This window comes from Lytechinus variegatus, chromosome 14, assembly GCF_018143015.1.
Source record: "Lytechinus variegatus isolate NC3 chromosome 14, Lvar_3.0, whole genome shotgun sequence".
NCBI lineage: Eukaryota > Metazoa > Echinodermata > Echinoidea > Temnopleuroida > Toxopneustidae > Lytechinus > Lytechinus variegatus.
Window position 1 is genome coordinate 14,554,439 of NC_054753.1, and position 21,719 is coordinate 14,576,157.

The 21,719-nt window shown below is 36.7% G+C and overlaps 1 protein-coding gene across 1 annotated transcript; it reads right to left on the reverse strand.

Annotated features, from left to right (window-relative positions):
• Window positions 1-1,350: 1,350 nt before the first annotated feature.
• Window positions 1,351-16,942, reverse strand: LOC121427784 (phospholipid scramblase 1-like). Its single transcript, XM_041624344.1, has 9 exons — window positions 16,764-16,942; window positions 12,632-12,896; window positions 12,108-12,185; window positions 11,180-11,256; window positions 9,904-10,034; window positions 8,575-8,695; window positions 6,359-6,461; window positions 5,557-5,615; window positions 1,351-3,531 (listed from the first exon to the last, which is right to left on the reverse strand). Exons 1-9 carry the CDS (start codon window positions 16,818-16,820, stop codon window positions 3,487-3,489), a joined length of 936 nt encoding a protein of 311 aa, XP_041480278.1. The 5' UTR covers window positions 16,821-16,942; the 3' UTR covers window positions 1,351-3,486.
• Between the last annotated feature and the right edge of the window lie 4,777 nt (window positions 16,943-21,719).

Here is a 21,719-nt window from a genome sequence, read left to right on the forward strand (position 1 = left end):
TTTCATGAACTAGGTCCATATATTTTCTAAGTTATGATGACATTTCAAAAACTTAACCTCAGGTTAAGATTTTGATGTCGATTCCTCCAACATGGTCTAAGTTCATTGACCATAAATGACCTTTGACCTTGGTCATGTGACATGAAACTCTAACAGGATGTTCAGTAATACTTGATTAATCTTATGGCCAAGTTTTATTATCCAGGTCCATATACTTTCTGAGTTATGACGTCATTTCAAAAACTTAACCTCAGGTTAAGATTTGATGTTGACGCCGACGCCGCCGCCACCGTCGCCGCCACCGGAAAAGCGGCGCCTATAGTCTCACTTTGCTTCGCAGGTGAGACAAAAATGAACATAGGATTGTGATTTTTTGCATGGTCAGCGCCCCCCCCCCCCCCCACTTTGAAAACCGTTCCGCGGCCCCTGTATATTCCTATATAAAATTCTGGGCCCTGTCTTACAAAGACTAACGATTGATCAAATCAACCTCAAGTTTATGGAAATAAATGTCATAATTCTTTCTTCAGGAAATTTGCACAATGTTCTTTGTAAACAATGTGAAGCATACTGAATTTTAAAGAAAACTATGAATGTATGACATTTCTGAAAATATTTTAAACAAACATGCGTTATAGATGTTGACGTTGCTGGCTTTCCATAGTTGAGTTTGATCGGATCAATCGCAACTCTTTATAGTTACAAGTATCTGAAGGGTCTCTGTGTTGATAAATCATATAATTAGCAAACAAAACAGACAAAATGAATTGTATCTCTTTGTAAGACAGGACCATCTTATAAAGAGTTACGATTCATTTTGTCTGTTTTCTACTAGTTTAACCCTAAATCTCCCGAGGTAATTTGATTTTTGTCATTATGGGGGGGGGGGGGCAATTATGGCCCCCCTTAAGATCTCAGCCGCGGATTGCGCGACCACAAAGAAAATTTGCATGATGGTAGAAAATGACGTAATCTGCGCAGTTGCATAGGTAAATTTCACTGAATTTATATATTTTTATTTTATATGAATTAAGTATGCTAATTTATTTATGAAATCATACTTTTAGCTCTGATTCACTAAATAAAGCTCCTAGAATGCTATTTTCTGTGAAAATATTCTTTATAGCATTCCTAACAATTTTGAATGAAAAAAAATTTGGTACCAAGACTGATTTCTTAAGTATTTTATTGTTTCTTAAATTTCTTATGTATTTCTTTGTTTTTTATTGTTTTTTTCGATGGAAATCGTTCCAGACTTAATTTTGATCATAAACAAGGCAAAACTAATTAAGTTTGATCAGTAAAAGTAAAAATAATGATACATTTATGAATTTTGGCTAAATACACAATTTGCATTGGATTTGTACATGAAATCACGTTTTTGAGCAATTTTGGGTCTGACATGCACTTACATAATGTTGCGTAACGTCGCAACCGCGTACCCGGGAGTCACAGATTTGGTCTCAAATTTGCACGTGACTTGAAAGTAAAAAGTCAGTGAGCGGCGAGGTCAAAAAATTTTGCGCGGCAGATATATTGCGAAAATTGTCGAGGGGGCCATTATGGCCCCCCCCCCCCCCCCGGGAGAATTAGGGTTAAAGGCATTGAAGGGTATCTGTGTTGATAAATCATATAATCAGCAAGTGAAGGCACGAAAAAAAAAGACAAAATGAACTTTTGATGAAGAATCAATTGGTAAAAAATTATGTTACAGTAACGACACTTTAGTATAGACCTCTCTGTAGATAAACTATGTGATTCGCAAGAGAAGGCATTTTTAAAGATCAGATCAACAAACAATTTCGATTTTTATGAATAATCAATCTGTGAAATGTGACAGTAAATAAAACTTTTTGTCAGACCTTATTCAGATAAATTCTGTAGTTAGTGTGAGAGGGTGGCTATTACATCATATTAAAGGACAAAATAAAATTTTCATGAAAAATCAATCTATGAAAAATAACAAAAACTACAATTTAGTAAGATGGGAATGTTGAAATGACAGTGCAATATGATGAACACGTTTGAAGTTTTATCAAGACTTCAGACTTTATGGCCCAAATTCACAAAGGTGGTTTTAAAAACCCATGGTTGAATCCATGGTTTTATGCAAATTTCCTGTATAAATTACGATTAATTTAGCACATATCGGGCGTGTGTATAAAAAAAGTCCAATGCTGATGCGCGCTTTTGTCACAGTGTGCCAAATTGACGCCTGTTACCATGGTTAGATACGCTATTTTATTACTGAGTCCACTGTTTGAAGAGTGGACTTGTTATTCAAAACAGTGGACTCCTGAATAAAAATGCATGGATAACCAAGGCAACATGCGTCAATTTGGCACACTGTGACAAAAGCGAACATCAGCATTGGACATTGTTTACACACGCACCCGATACGCGCTCAAATAAGCGTAATTTATACAGGAAATCTGTATAAACCATGGACTCAACCGTGGGTTTTCAAAACCACATTTGTAAATTCAGGCCTATGGGGCACAGAACTGTCAACAAAATTTTTATTTTCAGCTTTCTCACTGTAAAATCAGAGAGAGAAAAAAAGAGTCAAAGACACGAGGTGATATTCTGATAATCAAACCTAGGTTTAACTACATTCTAAACTTGAATTTTTAAACAACAGTTCTATGGAATGCCATAACGTCAAACCCTCATTAGAGGACGACCTCTTCTCAGATTTTGAACTGCGGTTTTATACCCCTGTTCAGAAAAACCTTGTTAGAGGATCCAAGATGTTTCATTTCTGGCACTATCAACCTTGGTTATCCCTCTTATGTAACTTGTTCACCTCCGCAGGCAAGTCTGAGCGTTGAGCCATTGGCTAAACGATTACAACACCTGTGATATTACGTAAGAGCAGCTCTGCCCGTAGCAAGCCCTTCGGAATGAAATTATCGTATTGGGTATTCAATCAAGTTTTCAATGGCATATTGTATTAGAAATCCAATGTAAATTTCTTTCCAATTTCGAACAAAGAAAATCCACCCGGAAATAAGGAAACTATTAAAGAGAATAAAGATGATGGCATGCCTTGGTGAGGAGAGCACAATTTGCGTGTAGCCGGCAGTGCTGTTACTCTGGTATAGTTCTAATTGGACCGATAGATGTCAAACCCAATAGATACTTAAATAGCTGGCCCGAAGTGATTTAGGTTTTCATTATTTGAAACTGGGGTATATCTCCTCTAACGATAACTTTGCCTCACGGCTTGGCATAAATACTTCCTCCATATTCATGGAAATTATCATGTACCAATTAATTCATTAAAATTCACATCATTTTTGTACTTTCATATTCTTCCCATTTTAAGACTCAAATAATTTTTGAAAACTTTTTGCAGCGGGATAAGAATGAGTTTTAAATGGTGAGTAAGTTGATATAAACTATGGTCTAAGTTATTAAACCCATGTTTAACTAAACCATGGCTTTCAGAAAATGTTGACCAGATACAGCTGCATCAAAGAGATCTTAATATTGCTTGTTCTTCTTCCGGTGTTCAAAATACATGAAGTCCTGAAAAATAAAGTAGAGACAAAAGTAAATGCTGTGAGAGTTACATGTACATGTACAGTTATAATAATGATAATCAAATAGTATTTGTATAGCGCATGTATCCACCTTGCTGGGTGCTCAAAGGTGCTCCTATACTACCCTGGCTAAGCTAGTCTACTGATTCTGGTGTGCACAGCTTTTTGAGGAATTACTTCCTGCCAGTACCCAGTTAGAAAAGAAGTGATATATTTGCTTTATTCAGCTCTACATATACCAAAGGATTGGTGCACTAACAATTTGCTTTCAATTTCAGTGGTGGCCACCAGGACTCTGGGGGAGAAGGGGCAAGGCCCCCACTTCTTGAATCTATGATGCCTTTTTTAAGTGGGGGTGGCTGAAAATATGAAAATGGCAGAAATTAATGTCATTGTCATTTCTTATCACAGAGAACTTGATTTTTTTTCAATGGGGGGGGGGGCTGAAAAAAATTGGCAGAAATTAATGTCACTGTCATTTCTTGTCACAGAGAACTTTTTTATTGTTTTTTTTATTTTGCCGGACAAACAGCAAGTTTTGGGTGTCCTATTATGGATATCATTGTAGAGGTACTGTGGCTCAGTGGATAAGTCTCCGGACTTTGAACCACAAGGTCTGGGGTTCAAATCCCACCTTAGCACTCACATCCTTTGGCAAGGCGTTTATCTGCACATGCCACTCTCCATCCAGGTGTAGTAAATGGGTACCCGGTAGGAAGGAATTCCTTGAATACTTGAGCTTCCGATCGGGGTAGCTGTGCCAAAGCCGCAGTGTGCAGTGCTTAGAGACATTTGTATTAAGCACTACATATATATTGCATATTATTATTATTGTCATTGATCTATTTCCTTTATCTTTTTTTTAAATCAGTGGTTATACAGTGAGTCCCAGAAAAAATAAAGAGATTTAGTGATGATTTATCATAACTTAATCATAAATAAAATAGACAAATGACCTACCAACATAAAGTTTAGAATCTCCTCTTTCATCTGGTGCTACTTAGATTATCATCATCATTCACGCATGAGTGAGCACATACAATTCAAAGAAAGGATGCAAAAACACATTTGGTGGGGGGTATCTAAATTTTTAAAAAAGTCACATGACTAAAAAGTTCAATATCTGCTCTTTTATTTGATACCTTAATCACAAAAAATGGTCAAGAAGTAAAAAAGTTATGATTCCTTGAAACAATGCTTGTATTTCTATAATTTCATTAAATAAATGGTTTTCACCAGTTTCCCACAGAAGCTGTCGCACGGTAACAACAAAAGAGTTAATGCATGGCTGATCGTCAACCAAACGGAGCTTCGAGTGAGTTCGAACGCTAGCCTGTAAAACCTCTTCATTTTATGAAATTATTGAAATTCAAGCCTTATTTCAAATAACCAGAAATTTGTTAATCCTTGACCATTTTCTGTAATTGAGGTATCAAATTAAAGAGCAGATATTGAACTTTTTAAAAACGTGTTTTTCTCTTTAAAACCCAGACTTTTTGGAATCCCCTTTTCAAATTGTTTTTGCTCACTCATGCGTGAATGAGAAATAATCTTAGTAATTTCAGATGAAAGAGGAGATTCTAAGCTTTAAAATGGTAGGTCATTTGTCTATTTCATTTGTGATTAGGTTATGATAAATCATTGATAAATCTCGGTTTCTTTTTTTGTGGGACGCACTGTATATCTGTATGATGAGGTCAAAAGTCACAAAGGTTAAGGAACTTGCATTACATGCCTATATTCCTTTTGGGGAAATATTTTCTAAAAATTACCCCCCCCCAAAAAAAAAAAAAAACATTAATGATACAACTACTTCTGAATAGAGAATAAACGCAAAAACTTTACTCCTTGGCTCAGATGTAATTATCTACTGTATATCTAAGTCAACTGCAAGCTTTGAAAACAATCTAAATACTTGAGAAATAGTTGCATTGGCTTTGATTCTTTGAATACCCCCCCCAAAAAAAAAAAATAATAAAATGGGCAGATTGAAAATACGTCATGTACTTACAATCAGGAATGTACTAGCAAGCAGTGTGGCCTTTACTTTCACATCCAAGTCTTGTGGAACTGAAAAAGGAAAAAAAGGAGATGTATTTTGAGCATTCAAAATGTATCAAATACATGTAACTTTGTGAAGGTTTGATAATGGTCTATGGTCTATCCTATCATAGTGAGGAAGTACTAATATTTTCTAAGGATTTTTTTTTACTTGGACATCTTCAATACATCTTGAAATATTGACCACCTGATACTGCTCAAAAAAGCAATTAGGATAGTTATATCAAGGCCATAGCAAACCTTACAACTGGTGAGTGGTCGACAATACCATTTCGGAACAAATTGCATTTTGCTCATTTTCTGAAAATGTGAATGAGAAGTATCTTTTTATTTGGTTCAAATTTATACCTGATATGGATGATTGCAAGCCTTTATTTTTGGAGTAAAGACCAAATTAGTTTCAAATCATAGCCAATCATACGATTGCTATGACATAATCATGACTAGATATTGAATTTGCTTTTATTCTAAGATATTAATTCTAGATATATTAATATATGGATAAGGGAATACCAATATAATAGGCAGGAAGTGGTAATAAAAAGAACCTTTAGGATTCAGCACTAGTTAGAATATGAGCAAATGGAAACAATTTTAACCTAACACTGGACACCAAAGTTATGATTGACTGCTCAGCATCCTCTTCTGGCACAGGACACTTGTGATTGTATTTCTTGACACCTTATCTCAACACCTCTCTTTTATGCATTGGTGTTAGAATACGAGCATATGGAAAACCATTTGTAACTTACACTGAACACCGAAGTTGTCAGCCTTGGTGAAGGACTCCCTGACCCACCCGCCCCACTGCTTGGAAACCTTTCCTACTTCGGTCTGGAGATCATTAGTAAAGATCTGCAAGAGAAACAGAATACACATCAAATCAATAGACATCTATGAACCATCATATGCATAAGGTTACTTATTTCTTATTTAATTTGGCCATAAAACATACAAAAATTGTACATTGTAAATACAAAAATACAATTTGAAATTGAATAATTAAATATGGATTAGGAGAAATGAAAGAAAAGAGAAAAAAAAGAGTAAGAAAATGGTTTTTCCATGGAGAAGAGCTCGTAAAAGTAAAATTCAGTACTATTGCCCAGAGGCATGTGAGCCCTCATGGAAAAATCTTTGAGAGAGTATTGCACATTCCGAAAAGCAACAATGAATGCCCTAGACAACAGCAAAAGCATGCCTCCACATTGCTATTAATGACATGTACACTCGCCAGCACCTAACACATAACAATTCAGAGAGAAAACACATGGTAAAATTACAGGAAACTCGCTTCCTTTGATGAAGAAAAAGAAAGAAATTATGAACTGTGAAGTAAAAACAAAAAAAAAGTAATGACATTTAGATTCTTAGATTTTTATATGCCCCCAAGTTCGCTAAAGAAAGATTACAAGAAAAATTAACTATACTAATTGGACATACATGTAACAGATCATACAGCATATGCTACTATGAAGCAGTATTCTAAAATATTAATTGAATAAAGAATAAGATTTTATTATATACTAAATGCTTACTGACAGAAAATAGAATCTTATAACAAAACAGGAAACACAATTGTTGGATGCACTTCATAGAATGAAATTTGCAAAATACGTACTAATGTGGGTTATATGGCAAGCATATCAAAATTCAGGAAAAGTGTAAACATAATAATTACTTTGCTATGTTCTGGAGGTACGGTCCAACTAAAAAGAGGAGAAAAGAGGGGGAAGGGATACCTGCACTGCATATTGCACCAGACAAAAATAATTCTTCAAGAAATGTCATTGTTGAAATCATACCTAAAATAATGAGGTGGTGAAAAAGAAATCAAATAAAATGGAAAGAAAATGAAGCCAAGGTATCTATGAATTGGACAAGAAGAAAGAAATGAAAAGTGGGAAGTTGAAACAGCGTTATCTCTTACAATTAAAGAAGACCTGTCCAAAAGTCCTGGAAGGTGCCTAGAGGGTGAAACGAAAAAAAACACAGTTCTGGAGGGCAGATGATGGAAAGAAAGTGTTTCAGGATGGCGGGGGTTGATAAACATATCTGCACTGAGCTGTTCACACTTACAAATTCCATGAAGACCCTTAATTGCAAATGAATATAGGAAATAATATGTCAGCAGGCAATTGAGGACCAGTCGAGAAGAATGACATCATAATCTCATAGCGCCCTCTCTCAGTGGATATGGGAACATGGGTAAACAGAAAAGGTAAGCCGATGGTCATGAAATAGTTCAAAATAGTGCAAAAATGGGAAAGGTGATATGTCACAATCGTCTAAGGCCCCTGATGAGAGGACAATTGAAAGCCTGAGGTTCCATCGCCAGCGACGGTACCTATGCTGTGAGAAAGGCATTCAATCAACAGTAGTCTAATATCCTGCATTTAAATAAATGAAAATTCTATATTTTATATCAAGTGTGTAAAAACAAATTGAGCAGACCTTTGGATGGTTGGGGTGAGTTGGGTTGGGTTGACTTGGATGATCCGTACGGTGGGGTTTAATTCCACTCCCAACACAGAGTGTCATATGGTGTCTGAAGAAATTCGCTCCAGTCTATCTGGAGTTGATCAGAATATTCACCCTCCCGCAACTTGCTCTCAAGAAACAAATCACTCTTAATAGTTCCTGCCACCAGTACCCCGTCTTATGTTTCACAATCTTTCATTTTATTCCACATCCCATCATCTCTGGAACCACAAAGTATAAAACAAGCAGATTCAACAGACAAATTCAAATCCATGATAAAAACCTACATTTTTGATAAACAGCCTTTCCCTTCGCATGTAAAGCCCCTCAACTGGCTACAGTCTACTGTGAATACTTTAGTGGCTTTTTTTTTCTGAAATTCCTTCTCTCTTTCTATTTTTTTCCTAAGCGCTTGAGAGACATGTTTTGTGATAAGCGCTTTACAAATAATGTTAATCATTATTATTAATCTGTAAGTTGAGCAAACCTTGAAGTCAATATCATCGGTACAGCAAACAGCTTGACATCGACACCAGTGACCACGGATCTTCAGTACACAATCTTGTTCAGATGTAAGGATGTCAAAGTGAGGGCTGATCTTACTTTGCCTATAGAAAAAAGGAATGAGCAAAATACAGGTGCACTGCATTGAGATCTGAGTAGGCTTGCTGTGAGTACATAAAGTGAGGTCGATATTACCTAAAAATGCACATACTTGATCTGGGTAATAACTTGTCACAATGGAAATACAGCAGGTCATGTGGATGAGATTATGAGTTGAAATTGAATTTTTGAAAACAAATCATGTTTGGTCCAATGACTTACTAGAGGAAAACCAAGACAATATCTATGCACAGAAATTAGCAAGTTTTTTTTCTTGAATCTCAGAACTTTAATTTAGACTTCTTCCCATATTTTGAAAAACTGCTTTTCCAAATGACATAGGCCTAATCGTCACAAGATGTTTTCCTTTCTTGAATATAATTCATTGTCAGCAGTCAACTAATATAATTATTCAAAGGTAATACACAGTTATGATGAGAAGTGGGGGCATTTTTTTTTGTCAAGCTATACATGTATAGAAATCATGCTAGAGTGAATATAAAAATAATACAAAGGAGTTTATCAAATGCTCTGTCAATACGACGCCAAAAGGCTTAACCTTTGTACGTAGTCACATACATGTGATTCTGCATAGAAATCATGTACATGTTGGCGTATACATTTAAGTACTAGCATAATTAAGTCAACTTCCTATCATATCCAATATTCCAAAGTCCACAAGCATTCACTAATTATATGTACATGTATCTTTATCAACATTTTCTCATCAGACTCGTGACCAGAGGAAACTGGGCCATGAGAACTTTAACCTGACAATATTTTTTTCTAAATAAAAACAGATGAAATATTGGCAAGAAAAGAGAGTGATTAATTTTCAAATGTTTCGATTCTAAAATTATATACGAGCAACTGCCCTAAAATTATCACATAACACAGATTCCATTACTTTTAATTGCTACTGAACACTGAAAATATTTGTCCTATATAAGTGGATATGAACTGATGTGTTTGATGATAAAATAAAGGCACAAATAAAATCATTTTCTGAATAAAGGGCAATTCGTAGAATTTGCTGTATCATGACATATACATGTAGGGAGTTAGCATGCGACATCACACAATCGAAACAATGAAAATAAAATACTCTGTCAAATCTTTGATTGATTTTGCCAAATCTTCATCAACACATCGCTTTTTCCTATATTCAGACCAAATTTTTATGTCAGGGTGAACTTCCCCATATAAAACTTACGTTTGGCGGACGTAACCGATCACATTGCCTGGAGGACTCTCAACAGCAACAAACAAAGAGCAGTGATCGTTGTTTGCACACCAGCAGCATCCGGCACAGCACTTAAACTCACGGACAACTCGGAGCACCTCCTACCAAAACAAGAAGATATTTGAGGTTTTACAGTGCGCCCCAGAAAAAAAGGAAACCAGAATTCCCATGTCTTTTTAATTCAAGGGCAAATTAATTATGATATTTCATTTACATTATCATATAATTCAATTATTCCTCTTTATTTTGGTACCTTATATGAGACGAACACTTCACGCATTCGCATTAATGAGCAAGACAAGTTTTAAATTTTAATGTCAAAACCAGGTTGTGCAGAAATATTTGACAAGATTGGTTTGTGAACAACCGTGCATATTCGACGATTGGCCTATCAGCATTTCTTTTGTATTCTAAATGCTTCTCTCACTGATCCCTGAAACGAGAGTGGATTCAGATTCATACCCAAGTTTCTGCGCAAATTGTTTCTGGCATGCCTCAATATTCATTGTTTGTAATCTTCCCTGCTTAAACAATTTACTAAGCTGTTGATTTCAAATGAGAGATGAGATTCCACTCTTGAGATGAGTATCAAATTTATAGTTATAACATATTTAATAATTGTGAGATCTATCTCTTAAAAATGGGATTTCTATTTTGTGGGACGCAAGTATAGTGAGAGTGTTCTTTCTAAAATCATATTTCTGTCCCTTTCAATTGGAATAATTATATCACTTCCTTCATGATACATGTATAAAAACAAGGATATACATTACATATATGATGTGCATTATAAAACATGTACATAACATTAAAAGGAATAAGACAATAAATACACACATCCTTCTGATGCATTGGGGCTGATGTACTGTATCATCCAGGGGTAAGGAGGGGGGGGGGAGGGGGTTCAACCTAGCTGAAATGGTGACCAATTTGGGGTTTCATGGGCACAAATCGCATATTCACATGAAACAAATGACGGGCCATCTGGAATGGAATTGTACTCCCTGCGAATTGATTGATTTCATCAACATTACATGTAGATGAAACATGTCATACAAATATCAAAACAAGCATAACAATTTATTGTCAAAAGTGTGAGAAATTTATCAAAATACCAAACAATTATACTCTCAGACAGAATTTATCACTATGAACTATGCCAATGTTATCCAACTTTGTTGGAACTCCGGAATGAGGATAGGGGTCCTGTATTCCGGTGTTCCGGAATGGTCGATTTTGGTCTTACCTGCCCCATGTTGTCTGTGATGTGGAATAAGAATCCTCTGTTATGTCCACACCAAACCCGCTCACAACACTCAGATTCTGGGTTATGAAAAGGAAGAAAATGAATAATAAATATTCCAATTCATAACATAATCATTCTTATTCTTCATTATAATATTTTATTTTACTATTAGAAGTCCCTAGGGATTATTTTCAATTGAACATTTGGTCTAATACCAATTCATCCAAATACCAACTTGTCTACTATCATTCGTCCACTACATGCATCCACATGGTCTAATTACCATTTCATCAACTCACCATTTCATTTAATAACCATTTGGTCCAATACACATTTAGTCCATCCTTTTGGTCTAATTGGACAAAGTGTTATTTGGGCAAAATGAAAGAAAATAAAATGGATATTAGAACAACTGTTTAAGAGGCGATGTGGTCCTACAAAAACTGGTGATTAGATGAAGTGATGATTGGACCAAATGTATGATAGTGGGCGAGTTGGTAATAGACGGATTGGAAATTTACCGTCCCTATAGATAAAGCACAAGTCAGTTAATTCTTTTTGAAGAAGCTATTACACATCCTCTATTTCAAGGAATAGACACAGTGAGACCAGGTGGCCATTGGACCGAAGAGCCCTAAATGTAGACCAGACTAATAGAACAAGTAGGTCTACAAATGATGGTATTAGCTAATCTGAGAATTGAACCATCTCCTAGTAGACAAACCCTTCATTGCAAATAGTGTGCAGCCCTGGGTCCCGTTTCATAAAACTTGTTACAATAACAAACTTAAAATAACAGTTATAAGCTACTGAAATCCATCAATCTGATTGGATGATAGTAAATTTGTTATAGAAATTAAGCATTTGTTATCATAACAAGTCTTTATGAAATGGGACCCTGATTTGAAATATAGTTGTGGATTGTTACCTTCAGCAGCGAAGTAAACTTGCTGACCAAGACTGTTCTTAATGACGTACTTGTTCTCGAACTCCACATTGAGAAAAACTGTAATCAAGGAGAAAGGTAAAATCATGTATGTTTTCAGCAAATTCACACAACCTTGCTTAATCCCAACTGCACCTAAATACTTCTACTTGAGTACACTTAATTTGCCCTTTACACATTCTCTCTTTGTCCATGTGGAGCAAAATGAATAATAAGATACATGTATTAATTTGAAAGTAATACAAAGTGAATCATATGAAATGCAATAATCCTAATAGAATCGTTCGAAATCTATTCCACAAGCGCAGCAAATGACCTGTGAGAGAATCATTAAATTTACACATCAAGACCTATTATCCTGTAGCCTTCTTTAAAAAAGATGAAAACATCCCCCTGCTCCCTTCCTTCCCAGAAAACACTTAAACAAATGTTGTCAAAAGCTTAAAATGTTTTTTAAAAGATTTAAATGTTCTGAAACCTTTGCATGCCCCTCTGCATGAATTTACCTTCAGCAAGCTCAATCTGTTGGTGAACAAGGAGCTGGTCCAGTGTAGCAAGGTATTCCAGTCCACGGGGGCACCCAGGTATTCCCACAGGCACGGGCATCATCTCTGCCTTGCCCTGGAGTGGAACACCAGGTTGCTGGTGGACCGCCTCTCCTACGACAGGTACTTGAGACTGGAACTGACCTTGATAGGGTGGGGGCACCTGTTGCCCGGAGAAGGCGACTGGAGGTACAGAGCCTGTGACCTGTACATTCCTGCCACCAGTCTGAAATTAAGGAAAGAAAAAATTAAGAATTGCTGCATGACTACAGTTCTCTGTAAAAATGTTCATTTCCTCAGGCAAACTTATGAAAACCAGCCATTCTTGGAATATTGTCCTGGGGTCCGTTGCAGAAAGAGTTGCGTTTAAACGCAAGTCAAAAAATCAATTGTAAGTCCAAAATGCGCGCTGTTGATTGGTTGAAAATCAAGTTGCGCATGATTTTTTAGAGTTGCGATTGATTGCAACTCTTTCTGCAACGGGCCCCTGTTGTCCACTGACAAAAGGAAGCAACTCTGTGGAACGAGTTTCTTCGTAAATGAGGAAAATATATTAATGTTTCAGGTGGAAATGCATAGAGTTGCTTCCTTTTGAAACATCACTTTCATAAATTGGGGGCTATGTGACTCAAATTCCTAAGGCATTATGCAGAGCATTCATAAAATATCAAAAATCAAGGAAAAAATATCAGTTTTGAAAATAATATACAGTGTAGTTCCTTCCTGTGTCAGTGGACATCAGATAGTGTTCATTGGCTGTAACCTGCTGTAGGACCTTGATCCATACTAATAATCTCACATCAGAGATTGATAGGCAGAGAGGTGTTATGAAACATTAGTTTGGCTGGCAGCAGCGGCACAGGATTAGGGACCGAAATCTAAATGGATCCACCATTGACATGTGCACAAACAATATGGCCCGTCAAAAAGGTAAAACGTAAGACAAATGACAGTTTTGGTAACGATCATAATGTGAGGTAACAGAATCCAATGAAATGAACACAGAAGTGTTTGTATGTATGAAGTCTGAAATACAATGACTCTGATAGAATGTGTCATTGCTGAGAAGTGAACAAAGAATGAATGGCAAATAAATAAAATCCTATCAAGTCAGGTTTTGGTCTTTTTTCGAAGCAAATGAAAAAATACAATGCCCCCCACAAGTGCTTTATCACTCAGGTGATAGTCTTCAGTGTAATAATTTTCAGCTTATATTTCAAGATTTCATAGAGTTAGGTTTAAGATTTCATCAAACATTACATGTATAGGCCTATGTAGATCTATATGGTATGGTGACAACTGACTTTGATTTTCAGTAGATCTACTTCTCATGAAATTAGTTTGCTGCATAATTGAGATTGACGAGAATCATCACAACCCAAAGGCTATGTCTTCCATTTTACTCATGGATCAACAAGATCCAGACCAAAACCTTCAGTCTGTGTACAATCAGTTGTCCACTGAGCTACATTGGCTTCACACAGACTGGACTCTGGGGATGGTATCCAAGTGTAAGAATTTTTTTTCAAATAAATCCCCAGAAAAGTTGGTAAAAGAGTTGGTTATTCCCGTACTGTAGTACAAACAGTCTCATGTCTCATATTCTCTACCTCAAGAGATGGTTCATTGGGTAGGAATAGCGGTAGTGAAGTGTAAGGCAAGTCCAAGAAAAGGTCACCCTCGTGGCAAAATTTCATCTTTGATTTAAGAAGTAATCTTTGGTGAGTAAAAAGAAAGCCAAAATGTTGAATTCTAAAATTTCATTAAGAAAAAATTGATAATATGCATATTTATGTTAATTTTGGGCACCTAATTTGCATAATTGGTAAAATGAGCTGTAAGGGACAATCATAAAAACTCATAGAAAATCGAAATAAAACTTGTGAGATTTAGTCATAGGTGGGAAATGGACCCCCTAACATCTTAATTTTGGGGGTAAAAAGTGGTGTCATCTAATTAAATATGCAAATAAGGTCTTGTCTAAGAATGGAATGTCCTCTATGTAACATTTTGAGGATGTTTTTTAAAGTTATTTCTCGTAATACAATACTTGCATTGTTGCATCTCTGGGAAGTTCTAATTTATTAAGTATGAAAATGTAATACAACAAAAAGTTGCAAAAATTTAGTTAACTGTTTAATTTAAAAGTTAATTTAAAAAAACCCTGTTACTTATGGGACAACATATTACCCACATCAAAGGGGAGATCTGTGTACAAAGTGAATGGAGAAAAATAAATTTTAAGAGTGCTCTAAAGTGATTATTTACCTTTTCTTTGCTTTTAAAGACTGATTTGTTATGAATACTGATTAATGAAAACAATTGAAGCAAAAAATTGAGAAAATGGAAAAATATAAAAGAAATAAAAACAAAATAGAAAAATACATAAGAAATTCATAAAACCATGAAAAATGAAAAAAAAAATGCTGAAATTGTAACTTCCTAATTTCAGTCATATCAAATATCTCTCAATAGAACATTTTAAAAGAAAAAACTCTTTTATGTCAAACTATTTTTATTATTTAAATTATGGAGAAAATTGTGTACGTTCTTAAAAAGAAATGCCAGTACTTGCAGTAAACACTGATTTCATGAGAAAGTCTGTAAAACCAGGCTTAATTGTCAGTATATCATCGAAGATCTAGATCTGGTACAGTTACATAAACTGAACTTCCTGAAATCTTGAAATCTACGCTGAAAAATGTTCACACTGAAGATCACCAATGCAGATAAACACACTTGGTCAGTGTTATTGCTGGAATAAAGACCCGACGCGATTTTTTGCTTATTTCTCAGCAATTAGACAATTTCTTCCAGAATACTTTGGCACATATTTTTTATTCATACAGACACTTGGGTGGTCATGATATTAGATTCTGTAAAAAGTCATTTTGAGATCGTTACCAATACTGGAATTTATTTTTAACGACAATGTCATTAATTTGTTGAGTCTAGAGGGTTTGGCCCGGAGGGGGGGGGGGGGGTTGCCACTTCCATTCATGAGTGGATACCCTGCGCGACCATTGGGTCTCAAAAAGCACCCTTAACACTTATTTCCATATTCTGAAAATGCACCCCTTAACAAGTATTGGCGTGTTAAACCTTACCCTTAACAAGTATTGGAAACAAAACGATACTCTTGGAAAATATTCCCTGAAATGAACCCCTAAACAAGTACAGGAATGTTTTATTTTTATGGGTCCTTCGGTCGTCGGCTTTACCTTATTTGGTTAAGTATGACCCCACCTTCTACACCTCACGCAAATTGGACTCTAAACACGAAGTGTTAAGGCAAAAAGGACATCCTTTACAAAACATTTGATTTTGTTTTATCATCCCCGCAAATTCGACCCATAAACACGTAATTTTCCTAGCAAAATAGATGTACCCTTTTTACATTACTTTTGTGTTTTTGACACCCTTATCACGTTACGTATGTAACGTGCCCCATCGTGAAAAAGACATCCTTTTTACGTGTTTTTGGGGTCGCGCATGGTATCCACTCGTCAATGTAAGTACCCCCACCCCCCCGGGGGGTTTTGGCTTATGATATGAAACTTGCCTTGGTCTTGGATATGAGTGTTGTTCTATCACACTTAAAGTTACAAGTTGTCAAATGAAAGTTTTATAGAATTCTCAACTTGAAAAAAACATTTAAAAATCGTCCTTTTTCCACGTCCCATACCATACTTAACGTCACATCTTTTCTCTCTCAAATATCAAGCCAAGATCAAGGTCAAGATTTTTTGCATGATTATTCTTCTCCTAGATGTCTACTATATATCACGAGGGTATTCAATCTAATCCAAGTAATTTAACACGATTTTTCAGGTCATTAAAACCTCTGAAATGTCCTATAAAGGCTATATGTACAGGCACATTTCTTGGACTTCCCTGTATAGCTGTATTGTATTGTAGCCTACACTGTAGGGTAGGCTACAGTGTGATCTTACGTTAAAATTCAAATTCTATAGGCCTATCGCCAGTACCGGTACCTGGAGTCTGGACTGGTACTACTGCACTGCCTGGTATGGTAGTGGTACCGAATACCGCCCGGTGTATGACCGCCATATCTAAGTTATCCTAACTTTACCTGTTGCGTGTCTGCGTCTGCCTCGTTGTGAAATGCTTGGTATCCAGTTCCAGACATGTTGATAAATATCCAAACGACACTCGATTTGCTTTGATCGTACGAAAGGAAATTGTAGGTCAAAACGAGAAAAAGTAGTAGGCCCTAGCAGTAGTACAATAATGAACCATATACACGTAGATACTAGATTGTAGTAGTACCGTATTTATGTACGTGTACGCGTGATGTTGTTTACCGTATAGAGATCACATGACGAAATGGACGAGTGCGGCCTAGGTCACCTGATATTTGGCTCTGCCATGCAGCGCGCGTACGGTCCTGTCGCTATTCTAAAACTTTCGACCAATCAAAATGCAGAGGATCAAACTGAGACGAATTAATTCTAGGCTGAGAGGTGAAAATCCAACGACAGTGAGCTCGGGCCACCTCGATCGACCCCTCCCCTTCCATTACAGACAATCCAGGGGCCGATCTAGTTTAAATGGGGTAGGGGACGGCGAGGCATGTATGAAAAATGTTCTACCTGACATCTTCCCCTATTTAAAAGCTGTTTTTTCTTCTTTTTTAAGGGTAATTCCTGACTCCAGATTTAAAGTTATTTTAGTATTTTTTATAAAGAAGATCAAAGAGCTAGGCTCATATGGCCTAGATAAATTGCGTGAACAAAATATTTAGGATATTTCAGATTACTGACATGAAAATTGAATAATCTCAGCAGTTTTGTAATTATAAAAAAGATGCTTATCTACACATCATGCGAGCCCGAAGAGAGAGGTGAAAATGTTAATGTTCATCAGGGGCCCGTTGCAGAAAGAGTTGCAATCAATCGCAACTCTAAAACTCGTGCGCAACTTGACTTTCAACCAATCAGCAGCGCGCATTTGGGACTTGCGATTGAATTTTTGGCTTGCGTTTAAACGCAACTCTTTCTGTAACGGACGCCTGAAAAGAGATCACAGTGGCGTACAGATGGGGGGTCACGCAAAAATTCTCAAGACAGATGAAAACAAGAAAGGGAAAGGAAAGGAAAAGAGAGATGAAAACAAACGCAGAAAAGAAACTCGGGTGGTCACGGTGGGGCCAGAAGGAGAAAGTGGGGATCGTGAGAAGGCGCACGCAGAGGTAAAGATGCAGGGGCGGATCAAGCTTTCGCCAATAGAGGGAGGGGGGGAGAAAAAAATGTACCCATACTTTTCCACGAACGGCTGCTCAAAGTTGATTTGGTTTGTTTCTTTGAAGGGGTCGTCCTTATACACTCACTCCATATAAAAAAAACATAAATATATACTCTTAAGCCCTATTGAAATAGTGCGAGCGCAAAGCACGAGCTAAATTTTAGGAAATTTAATGTATCTTGAAAATTTACCATTGTTCGTGTCCAATGTTCGTGATCCTAAAAAAGATGCGTATTTAACATAACGAGCGCGAAGCGCGAGCAGAAATTTGAATATAGGATTCAAAGGATTGCTTGCAGTTAGCCATGAAGACGATACAGTTTTCAAAAATCAAATAAAGCGAGCTTTTTCACATTCTGACCTAAATTAATGGACATTCTAAGCACTCTTTCAATCGTGAACAGGATAGGTGACTTAACAATGCAAGCGCGGAGGAAAAATTATGAGAATTAGGGTCAAAACGGGGTTATTCACGTTTTTTAATCAATAAAAGGATTTGGATTGAGAGCGCAAAATGTGATTTGTTGATATCAAGGCCTGAAAATTGTCATTTTAAGATTTTGTGATTATGAATAGGATTTAGATATTTTTAGCAATTATATAATGCGAGCGCAAATCGCGAGCCGACATTTTGGATAAACTGTCATGAAAAGGGGATTTTAAGTAATTTGTTATAGAGTTAGCCTACTATAGAGGTATGCATTACTAACCAATCAAATTCGAGCGCGCAGCGCTAGCTGATTTGTTTGACAAATGTCAAACTTGAAAAGGGATATTTTGATAACTTTATGGAATACAAGAGGAGAATGGGTACATGACGAATCAAATAATGCGAGCAAGCAGCGCGAGCTTAAAACTTGATACTCTAACAATAAAATTGACAGTTTACAGATCAGTATTTGAAAATCAAATTGTAAATTAAACAAAATGATGTAAATTCATGTCCGAGATGATTATGTTTTTATAGTGACCTACAGTGTCAGTCAGAAAAAAATTATACACTTTTTAAATTAAGTATTTTTCAAGAAAATGTGGAATTCAGAGAGAAATTCTAGCATGTAAGCATGGTAAGGATAGAGTAAATATTCCTTTGTCAGGTAAAATTTAAAATCAGTGTTGTTGTTATGGTTGAGTGCACAACAGCCATTGTTTGAAAAAGTGTCAAAACCCATTTGCGCCAAGTCAGGTGATTACATGTACCTGCTGAAACAGAGACAAAAGCATTCACACAAACAATGAGCGTAAAGTTTATGCGTATGTTTATTAATCAAGAAATATAAACAAGAGAATCAGTTAATCAATAAATCATCTTCACTTAAGAGTTTCTTTTCATTGTCATTTCGGCCACAACTTGGACAAAGCTTCAAACCTTCAATCTTCCACATGTTGTCCATTTCTCTTGATGCACTTAGCTCGATGGATTGCTGCCATGGCCCTGCGAAGTGTCACAATCAAAATCAGTCAATAAATAAGCATTTTATGTGATTGAAGTCAAAAGACATGTACAGCACATCTGGATGACTTGCAGCAGCGCATCATCAGAGCAACATGTGGAAGATTGAACATGTTGAAAACGGGAAGCTTCACGTGGAGGCAGATGAGAAGTTGAGATGGGGCAGAGGACAAGGGGAAGCTTACGGCAAAGATGGGGGTAGATGGTACAGGCATTATTTAGGTTAAGTGGAGGCAGAGGATGGGGGAGGCTGAAAGAAGAAGAGTCGATTGGCAGCGGTGAAAGGACGAGGATAAGCTGACGGCTGATAGGTCCGGGGTTTATGATGGTCAACGAGGGGAAGCTCAGCATGCAGAGGATCGGAGAATGGCATGGGCATAGGACGAGAAGGTGAATAAATATATAGGAGGTGGGTGCGCGGGGGTCGACGAGAAGCTTCATGCAGACCCCTTAAGGCAGAAGTAGAGAAAAAGGTGTAATCAGAAATGTAACTGATAATTGCAGAAATGGTGGAGGTAATAAAGAGGAAGAAATCTTGTACGCAGAGGATGAGGTCAGGCTAAATATTATAGCAGACATGGCAGAGGATCGAAAGCGAAAATGAAAAGAGGCTTAAGTGATGGAAAACAATTTTCTGCTCTCAAGGAGACACTCTTAAGTAATTTCAAAGAAATTATAAATACATGTACCTGAAAATGCAAATAAATTGTAACGCCCTAGTACTTTATTTGTTCATGCGCATTTCGGAGAAAAGTGACTAGAAAGGGAAATTATACGGAAGCATTCAAAATTACCATCTACTTAATGAGGTGTCAGATCGATATTTTATCTTGCCACGTTGATTTGACATCCTCCTTACCATGTCGACATGATTGGAAAGATTATCTTGCTTATAAGTTGACTGATAAAAAAATAACATGTCGACATTGTACTCGCAATTTTCGACTTACAATAAGTTACATTCTTAATGCATGGCTACTTTTTTTGTCAAACGACTACATTGTTGACTTGTCAAGATAGCGAATATAAGTCGACTTTGCAGCAATGTTATCAATTCGACGTGGCCAGAAATTTCGCCATACAGTATTTTGTAATTTAAGTGAAAGAAGACGATCTGTATGGAAAAAGAGATTAAAAACATATGGCCATTACAGTGATGAACAGGGGCCGCGGAACCGGGGGGGGGGGGGGGCTGGGCTTCACCCCCTCCCCACTTTTTTCCAAAACCGTGTAAAAAAACGTAAAAATGACCATATAATTGTGATTTTTAGCATGGTCAGTCCCCCCCCCCCACTTTGAAAGCCGTTCCGCGGCCCCTGATGAAGAGAGGGAAACAAAAGGGGAAAGAACATGAATAGAGTCATAGGAAGGGGTGAAAAGAAAACAAAATAAGTGAATTTTACTTCATTACTTGTTAAAAAAATTACACGTGCATTCCATAACTATCATCACTTATTTTTTATACACGCTTCTATCTAAAAAAATAAAGAGCACATAATCATGTACGCGTAGGAGTTTGTGCTTAATTCGTAATCTATCAATAAGTGGCAAGCATAAAGGTAGATCTTTAATTGCGACATCATAAATTCTTAAATGTTGTTCTTCGATGGAATTCCCGGCCTCTTCTTTCTCTCTCCAATCCTATATGCGATGAAATTTGCCTTCTTTCCAAACACCTGTCACCCCTCCTCGACAAGTTTATTTAATATCATCTTACTCATCTAAACATTCACTTCGGTACTTTCGTTTTCGGGGACGGATGTCTCTAAAACTGTTGATAAAGGCGGGCGTTTCATAGATTTGGGTCCTGTGAATAAATTCGTTTATTTATTTTTTTTATTTGGGGGGGGGGGGTGGGGGAGCATGACGTGCATGTACTTGAATGTATGTATTGAAGGATTTTTTGACAAAAAATTGTCACGAATCTCAGCCCAACCGGGGGGGGGGGGGGGGTAAATTAGTAAATTCACTGCGAAAACAGTCGTAAGAACTGTAGGGCCCACAAACCTGTAAGAGTCGTCAATTATTTATTTTCGTCATCGTCGTAGAGACATCCGTCATGAAAAACAAAGGCTCATATGTCAGTCACATTTGCTCTACCGCGAGTAGAAAATGCCGTTCTAACATTTGTTTTATCTACATGTAGGTGTGGGGTTTGAATAAAACGGCTCATTTCTACTCGCCGTATGCGGTCACCTTAAAGCAATTGTGACTGAGGTATAAATTGAACCAAGGCGCTCTACTGCAAAAGTACTTTCATTTCTGCTCACCCCTTCTCGCATAACTTTCTTTTAACAAAATATTTTTAATACAATGTTCGGCCGCTCTTTA

Excerpts from the sequence above, each read along its gene's own strand:
- LOC121427784 (XM_041624344.1), bottom strand. The coding sequence starts at position 16,820 with ATGTCTGGAACTGGATACCAAGCATTTCACAACGAGGCAGACGCAGAC. Across the intron at positions 12,897-16,763 it reads CAGACGCAGACACGCAACAG|ACTGGTGGCAGGAATGTACA; the intron begins GTAAAGTTAGGA and ends CCTTAATTTCAG. Across the intron at positions 8,696-9,903 it reads ATCGGTTACGTCCGCCAAAC|GCAAAGTAAGATCAGCCCTC; the intron begins GTAAGTTTTATA and ends TTTTTTCTATAG.